This window comes from Pholcus phalangioides, unplaced genomic scaffold (assembly GCF_987345545.1).
Source record: "Pholcus phalangioides strain wild (caught in Gottingen) unplaced genomic scaffold, Ppha-v1.0 ptg000022l_1, whole genome shotgun sequence".
In the NCBI taxonomy this organism is placed as follows: Eukaryota; Metazoa; Arthropoda; class Arachnida; order Araneae; family Pholcidae; genus Pholcus; species Pholcus phalangioides.
Window position 1 is genome coordinate 24,996,942 of NW_028301615.1, and position 9,346 is coordinate 25,006,287.

At 36.9% G+C, this 9,346-nt stretch overlaps 1 protein-coding gene across 5 annotated transcripts in view; it reads left to right on the forward strand.

Moving 5' to 3' along the window:
• The window catches only part of LOC149070052 (recombining binding protein suppressor of hairless-like), a 150,126-nt gene extending 146,959 nt beyond the window's left edge, over positions 1 to 3,167 (forward strand). For all 5 annotated transcript variants that reach the window (XM_089249377.1, XM_089249374.1, XM_089249376.1 and 2 more), the window contains 3 exons: positions 1,387 to 1,490; positions 2,324 to 2,405; positions 2,564 to 3,167. In XM_089249377.1, coding sequence (XP_089105503.1) covers positions 1,387 to 1,490; positions 2,324 to 2,405; positions 2,564 to 2,782 — 405 coding nt within the window. In that variant the 3' untranslated portion in view covers positions 2,783 to 3,167. The remainder of the gene's footprint in view (positions 1 to 1,386; positions 1,491 to 2,323; positions 2,406 to 2,563) is intronic.
• Positions 3,168 to 9,346: the final 6,179 nt, after the last annotated feature.

Here is a 9,346-nt window from a genome sequence, read left to right on the forward strand (position 1 = left end):
TTAACGTTACAAGAGGTTCTATTGCAATTGGAAATAATAGCATACAAATCAATGGAAACAATAACATAGGAGCCAATGGAAACAATAACATAGGAGCCAATGGAAACAATAACATAGGAGCCAATGGAAACAATAACATAGGAGCCAATGGAAACAATAATATAAGAGTCAATGGAAGCAATAATGTAATGGAGTCGATATTTGCATTCAGCAATGTCAATACAATAATGTAATGGAGTCGATATTTGCATTCAGCAATGTCAATACAATAATGAGGCAATGGTTTTGTCACTCATTTCATTTAGTTTTTTTCCAACTTGGGAAAAAAAAAAGATTTCTTCCCTATTGGAATTCAAGTTTATCGATATTGCGTTGAATAATACAGCCAACTCTCCAGATTTTTCATCCTTTCTCTTGCTGTCCGGATCTGTTAACATTTCTCTGGATTTTGACAGAAAATTAAATTTCACGCAAGCTTTCACGTTGTCGTGACATCAATGACTGCTGTCGTCGTTAAGGAAAACACCCATAAAGGACAGCTCTGGTCATTTCCATCGAGCAGCCGTAAAAAAAAGTCTTGGTGACCACATTTAAGCAACTGGCAAAGACGTGACTTTGTTTACGTAGCGTTTATCGTCAATCATTTATCAGGGACGTGACATTGGTTGCCGAAATTCCTGTGTAATCATTATTGTATTCCATTAACAGTTGTGCGGTAAACACGAGTCTTTTTGTCAGCAGCTTTGTATTTTGAAGTTTTTAAATTGTTTTCTCCGATTAAATGTCTTCAGAAAGAAAATATAAAACTTCAAGCTATATAAAGCTAAATATCAAGCATTTAAGAGTTCATTTCCCCAAGCATGGGCAGAGATACAGGGGGAAGGGGGGGGGGCTCCCCAGCGTTAAAGGTGAATTCGACTGATCTAATGTATATATGCCTATATGAATTGACATCATCATCATCGTGCCCCCCAGACTTCCAAGTCTATCTCCGCCTATGTCCCGAAGATTATCAATCACTGATATCATCCACGAAAGGAAACACTTATGTTTTACGAGCAGTATGTAGTGTGATTTCTGTATTCTGCATGGAAAGACTCACATGGAATTATATTATGCTCAGGAGCAATGCAAAACCTGCCGTTGGGGGGGGGGGATGGAAGAATGAAACTTTTTCTTAATTGATTTTTTCTTTAAAATTCAAAAAAAAATTTTTGTGATTTTTTTCTTGATTGAGTCTATGAGTGTAGGGGGGGGGTACCCCCCTCGGGAGAATCTCCGGATTTCTAGATTCCAAAAGCTGGCATGTCTGATATATATTTACATTATTACCTATATAGTGAACAGCAGTATGTTTTTAATGGTTCTTTCTCTCTTAATTTGTAGTTGAATGGTGGTGGTGATGTAGCAATGCTTGAGCTTTCTGGAGAAAACTTCACGCCAAACTTAAGGGTCTGGTTTGGTGAAGTTGAGGCTGAAACTATGTACAGGTGAGTGTGTGACCAACATAATTTCTATCAGTTATTTGGATTGGAGTTTAACTTAAATGTCGGGAGCTTTCAACATAATTGCTATTTGAGCTTATTGATAAAATAAGATTCAGAGCACCTGTTGACACATAATTCTCAAGATATTGAGTGTAATTCCCATGCATTTAAAGCTCTCCAAAAAAAGACCACCTTTCTGAAGTAATACTATTCTGACAAAAGAGGGGGGGGGATCCTCTTAGCAGGTTTTACTTGCATGTTGCTGACGAAAGACATTTTCATTTCCTGAACATTTTGATGATGGAGTTTGTAGAAGAGAATTTAGCATTAGAGAATGTATATAAAAGAGTTAACGTATGTGTGTTGTGAGTTTTAGACCTAATTACTGACTTAAATTGGGGCAGAGCCGCAACTAGATGTCTGGTCACCCAGGGCAGGTGCGCATCTTGGCACCCCCCTTGTAATGTTGAAGGAGAGGTTTGAGAATAAAATTTGCGCCCCCCTCTTGTCCAACGCCAGGGCACGAGACCCGCCTGCTCTCTCTCCCCCCCCCCCTAGTTGCGACCCTGAGTTGGGGTATCACATTACATGTCTACTTGTATATGATCTGATTCCTCGCTATAACAAGCTTCTGCCTTATACCAGAATTGCAAACTCCTGGTTAAAGGAAAATAAAGTTTAGCACATGTTTCGATATTAATGAATATTGGTTTAATGTTTTGATGAAATTCACTAAAAACTCAAAATAGGTATTTGAAAATCACCCGTAGATGTAGGATAATTTTCCGATTTATTATTGGTTCTGTCATAATCAATTTTACTCTTCTTTCCTCCAGGTGTCAAGAGAGTATACTTTGTGTTGTTCCTGATATATCAGCTTTCCGCGAGGGTTGGCAATTTGTACGTCAACCTACACAGGTGAGTGGGAATTTGTAAGATACAGTTGATTCACTGGAATTCAGTTTATCTTCCCCCCCCCCCAATATTAGTAAACGTGAGTTGAACAAAATATTTTGAATCTAATTGTAAAGTATCACCATGAATATTCAGCTAATTTTTTTCTTCATTTTTTAAAGGTGCCGGTGTCTCTGGTCAGAAGTGATGGTATAATCTACGCCACAGGACTTACATTTACCTATACCCCAGAACCAGGGCCACGTCCGCATTGTCCCTCCATAGAAGAAGTCTTGAGACCGAGTGCCATGCACATGGTCGACAGTATGGATCATTCTCAAATTCAGTCTATTCTGCCACCGCCGCCACCACAGCACAGTTATGCTGATCATAATCTATGACCCATGATTGGCACAGTCGTGTAAATATATTTTTTGAGGCTTTGTAAAGTGCAAGTGGAAATTTCGACTCGGTGAGAAAATGAACTATCACAAAAAAGATTTACATTGTTTCCTGATTCAATTTCACTTCCTCATCAGCACTTGAAATCGGAGAGTCATCAACTCTTGTCGATATGATGTATTTTATTGTGGTTTATCAGTTTCCTTTGCGAATTTATACATGCATTATGGCAGTGTTTTTCAACCTGTGGTGCGCATACCCTTGGGAGTCAGCCAGTACTTTGCATGGGGTTCGTTGAATCATTTTCATTCACTATCATTGTATGAATGACGCATTTAATGCTGTGAATTTGTAACTTATGGGAATTTTTATATGAAAATTTAAAAAATTACATTTTGAATTTTATTGGGGGGGGGGGGGGGGTTTGGCTTTAAATTGAAATTTGCTACGGGGGGCTGTGGTGCCTTGACCTTCATTACAGGGGGGTCTGCGCCATCAAAAAGATTGGAAACACTGCCTCACAGTAAGGCCTTTCTTGTCAGACATTTAACATATACAGTTGAACTCTTATTATATTCTTGCTCTCACTTAACGCTAGAAATTTTCTGTGAGCAAACCAACCTTCCATACATAGGGATTACATAGCTGCCAAATCTTCCAAACAACTGAAAAATGCTATATCTCCCAAATTTTGACAGCGAGTGCAAAAAGTGTTTTGCTTTCGAGGGGAAAAAATTATTTTCACATAATTTACCCACAGAAAAGTCTTCTCTGTGTTTCCCCCGACTCATATACGTGAATAAAATTGTAGCCAATAGGCCAAATCACAATAACTGGCAACTTTTGTGATGGCTAGCACAATATCACGTTTTTGCTGAGGGGAAAAAATTCGTACGATTTTACTTTTGTTAATAATTAAATATACCTATTTTTTTTAATCCCTTTTATATTTGTTTGTATGGTATCTGTACAGAATTCAGATCCGCACGCAAATCTCTTTAATTCTCCTCTAAAGTTTGCAGCTATGGGATTACAATGGAATTAACAAGGATTTGATACAACTCTAAAGTCATTGTCATGCTAGAATCTTGAGTAGTGTTAAACCAAGATTCGACTGTACAATTACCCTGAGGCAGATTCTTGGTTTGCCCCCCCCCCCCACTCCTCTTCCTAGTCTCTCTTAACCAACCATTTCCCAAATTTCCCATCCGTGCAAATTTGCCGCTTTGGGTTTCCTGGAAAGTTTCAATCAGGAGCAACCAAGTTCTTGATGGGAAATGCTTGGATATTCAATAAGGTGATAAAAGATTTGAGTGACCTCTCTTTTTTACCCGTCACACAAAAATTTCTCGCCAGTAAATGTTAGCTAGTAAGGTAGGTTTTATCAAACATTTCATACAGTATATATATCAGATATTCTCAACCTATGCTCCTAGCAATCCTGGGGGTTCTGTGCATACTTCTCCCAATGGCTTGACAGGTGCTCCAGGAAAAGAATTAGTACATAAATTTTATGAATAAATTTAAAAGAAGAGGCGTGCGGGCATTGTAACATATTTATCTGCCTATAATTACCCATCTTAATTCCTATAATTATGCCATAGAATTATTATATACCAAAAAGAAGTCTCTGCGAATAAAAAAATGTTGAGAACTGATGGTTTATATTTGTGCTCAGATAGATATATATTTGATGAACATAACTTTTTTAATACAGGGGGAATAGAGAGCAATCTTCTTGTTTGACTTGACCTGAGAGTGTATACTATAATAACTATAGATGCACGTTTTCGAAGAGGACATAGCAGTAGTAATGCTCAAAATCACATGATCGTGTAGATTGTACATACAGATAGAGAAAGCTGTATAGGAATCATTCAAAAATTTTTGCCTTCTACTTCCTGCTTTTAATTAACCTTTATTTTGTGACGATGCAGTTTCATGTGAATGAAATATTTTTTTAGTTTTATACTCGCAAAATGAAGTAAAAGCTCTTCATCTACCTCTATCTTTTAATACAGTCGAATCTCGTTTTAACTAATACCGTTGTAGCGAAAAAAATCTTGTTTTAATAAACACTTTTCCAATCCCTCAGATAAGTTTACATGGGAGCAATACGGAAACCTGGAATTCCTTTTTAACGAAATTTCATTATAACAAAGTTATTTCTTCAGTCTCTTGGAGTTCGTTATAACGGGATTTGACTGTATAAAAATTTATTGAATGTACAAAGAAAGAAAATGTATTGACCAGGACTTGAAAGCGCAGGAAAGAAAATCTAGACACGAACCAAATATTTTACAAGCCAGGTATATTTCTTTTGCCCGAGGTAGTAATCACACAGAAAATTTTTGGCATCAATATCAATTTAGTTGTTGTAGCAACCTGGTGCCATGGGATTTGTCAAACCCTGGTATTGGCGGAAATATAATTTTTGTATTGAATGCTGCAATCAACGTAAATTACAGTGGAACCTCTTGATAACAGACACCATGGGACCAAAATTTTTGTTCGCTAATGGTCCGTTAACATATAGCATAATAAATTGAAGCTATGTTGTATAGACTTCAAAAGTGCCTTTTTACAGGAGGTGTCTGCTAGTGGGGAGTGTTCGTTATCAAGGTTTCTCCTTTGTATAGTATTTCTTTGTAAGTACAGTAAAAGTCAGATATAATGAAGATCTGGCTATTACAATGGATTTCGCAGTCTACAAGCTGATATTAATATTTATCGCTTATAATGAAGTCTGTTTTTAAAACAGTTTTCCCTGCTATTAATGAGCTGTTGTCATCTCAGACTTTTTACTGTAATTTGATCATTATTGCTCGATATTGTGTTAAGAGTTAAGGTGCCTTATATAGGAATAACTCAGCGCTGAGAAAAATTACCTAGCAAAACAAGTGAGAAATTATCCCAATGATCTGAAGAATTAATTATTCAATTTAATGAAAGCTCGTCGTCTTCAAGTTTATGAAGGCTTGAATCAAGTATAGCCAATATTTCTTATAAAATTGATTATAAAAAAAATTTTAATGATAAATTTAACATAACGGTAGTTTAAAAGAAACTGTTTCATAACTTGCTGAGGAACACTGTGAAATATATATTCCTATATAACAGCTAGGAACTGCTTAATTTTATAAGGAACTATAGCCCCACCGCTTATTTCAAATCAATATATATTTCAATGGTATGATAATAATGACCTAGAAATTTCGCACATTCCAAAGATTTCTTTGATACAAGGAGGAAAATGTATGATGAAAACCTAAAAATGGACCTAACATACCTAGGATGCTTTTATCGCAGTAACAGCAAATAATCGGGGAAAAGTCTCAATTTTAACTAATTAATATGTAGGCACATATCAGTATCTTTGATCTGACCCTGCATGACACCCTTGACAGTTTGTTGACTCCAATCGGAGCCGTAACCATACAATTTCAGAATCACTGCTCTGTACTGATTAAAATTCACAAATGATCAACTTCGAGTCATTCATTCAAACTGTAAAAAAATTTAAAATAAATTTAAGCTTCTGTAACTTACTCAAATATTGACTGATTATGTTACTGTAGTAATATTTCCTACTACATTCGAACCTTATTAAGATAAAAAAACTGAAGATATTTCATACCAACTGGATTTCGTATTTCCTATAAAGATTCTGTGAAGGGGAAGAATCGAAACTCTAAAAACATTTTAAAGGTCAAGATTTTGAATTATATATTTATTTCTTTTTTTCAGAGGTTTGGGTCAAGGAAGTGTACGAGTTTTTGTCTGTAAAAGTCAGGGAAATTTTTCGCTTTTATTCAGGAAAGGTCACGGAAGTTTTTAAGCTCTGGTTGGACGGTAAGTCAAGGGAATTTTTCAGAGTCAGGAAAAGTCAAAAATTTTCTCATTTTGGTGAGGGAAGACAAGAACATTTTTTGCGTTTCGGTAAGGGAAATTTTTAACTTTTTATCAAGAGAAAGTTACAAAATTTCTTAGTTTTGTGTATAGAAATTTTTAAGTTCTGGGTCAGGTTGAGTTAAGCTCATGTAATATCTCGGTCACCTGTCTGGCCTCAAGGTCCTTCCAATTCAAAAGGTAAGTTGAGCAAATTTTTGAGTTTTGGTCAGAGAAGAAAGTCAAGGAAGTTTTTCAGTTCTGGTCAAGGAAATCCAGGGAAAATTTTATTTTTTAGCCAGGAACTTAAAATAATCCTTGACTTTACCTGATAAAAAAAAAAAACCCCAGCCAAAACAAAAATTTCCCTGAATTTCCTTGACTGGAACTCAAAAATTTCCTTGACTTTCTCTGACCAAAGCTTAAAAATGTCTCTGACTTTACCTGATAAAAATTACTAAGTTTTCGTGAGAGAAGTTCGGGGGAAATTTTTGAGTTTTGGTTAGGAAAATTCAAGGTCATTTTTGAGTTTCAGTCACAGAAATTTTTAAATTTTTTTTTTTTAATCAGGGAAAATTGAGGAAAATTTCCAATTTTTTTCTATCAGGTTGATCAATTTTTAAGTTGTGGTCGGGGAAATTTAATTTTTTTTTTTTTTTTTTTGATCACGGAAAGGCAGGGAAGTTTTAAATTTTTGGTCAGGAAGAGCCAAGGAAATGTTTTTCAGTTTCTGTCAGGGAAATAATCCAGAAGAATTTGCTGGGAACCGTGCATTTGTATTAAGAGAAAAGTTGTATCAAACTAGTTTATCTCAACAAGGTTCGACTGTATCGCTAAACTTGTTGATTGAACAGCTTTTTTCTCCTTTTTTCCATTCTATGAATGGATTTTTATCATCTAAAAACCAAATCAATAAATTTAAATCATTTCAGTTAAAAATCTTGTTTATATGATCACTAAAATCACTGCCAAAATTAGTTGCATGTTCATCAAATCCAACTAAAAATTCCAGACACTGCTCATATGATGTAGCTATTGTTATCCCGCTGTAAGTGAATAAGGACCTTATGTGGAAGCTCATGTGCCTTCTGTGCATGTTACTAATAATATGAATCTATGTGAATGTAATGTTTTATTTCGAGTGTTCGAGACACTCGTTGCAACATGATCATTTAACAATATTTTCTTCAAGGAAAGATATGTCGAGAGCTGACATCCGCTATATATATTTTTCTGGAATATATTTTAATACAATATATCAACTTGTATTTATATGTAAAATGTATTCGATATGAATAAAAAAAATTTATTGTATAATTATGTACACTCTTATATCCTTCGCTGTTATTGTGAAGTAGCTATAATACCCGGTGCTTCTAAAAGTGACAAACCGTTATAAAGACATATACGTGTCTGAAACACATTGCTTGGGAACCAAAGTAAACATTGTCCAAAAGTCATTGCTCAGGCCTAAGAACCATTGTTGCTCGACGGTTTGGACCATAGGCGTATGCAGAATTTTCTTGAGGGGGGGGTTTCAGATTTTTTCCTTCTGGGGGATTTACATTTTTTTCCGCAAAATAACACTGTAATCTCGGTTCGGGGGGGTTGGGGGTTGCCCCCCCCCCATCCCCTTCCATACGCCAATGGTTTGGACGGTTATTTTTCGGACGAAAAATGCACAGCTCTGGCTAACTTTTAAAGTAATCTATCGTTGAAGTCGCGTCCTGTTTGATGTATATGCACAATTTGGATAACAATCTGTCTATAATTGCAGATTTGCACAGGAGTCATTCAAGTATTACGTCAGCATCTATGGGGAGGAGGGGGTTACCGATTTGCTGGCTTTTAATGACGGCGAAGGGGTTTGGATGATGCTTACGTCATCAACCACCCCGTTTATGAAAATATGAAATATTCTTAATGGCATCTTTACTGAGTGTGCCGAAAACGAGGAAAAACCTTTCACTAGTTTGTGGGCACCTGAACTAACATTCTCTCCCTATTGATAAGTAAGTCCCCTACAGAGTCACTTTAGTGATCTCTAAATGTTTCGCGGATCCAAGTGATCTGGAAATGTGTCTGGGCCGCTTAAGCGCTCTGGAATTTGTGCCACGCATCACTCAAGTGATCCATAATCATGCTGCGGTTCACTTAAGTAATCTGGGAATGTGCCGCGGGTAACCTTCTACATACTCGAGTGATGTAGAACTGCACTGTGGGCCGCTTAAGTGCTTTAAAACTGCGCCGCATGTCACTCAAGGAATATCTAAATGTGCCACGGATCGCTTAAAAGCTCTAGAACTGTTTCACGGGTCACTTAAGTGATCTGTAAATGTGCTGCTCAGTTCATTTTTGCAAAATTAGGTTTGGGGGGCAGGCTACATCAGATAAACCCCCAGGGCCACATTTGGTCCTTGAGCCAAGGGTTATCCAGATATGGCTTAGAGCAGTGTTTCTCAACCGTCGGGCCGCGGCCGGTACTGGGCCGTGACCGATCTGCCGTTTCCTTTTCCCCCCATTCACGTTCCGTTAATCATGTGTTTGACCGGGCCTTCCACTTTCAAAAATGAATGAAACCGGACCGCGGGCTTCCAAAGGTTGAGAACCACTGGCTTAGAGCAGTGTTCCCGAAAGTGGGTAAAATCGCCCCCTGGTGGGCGATGGAATGTTCC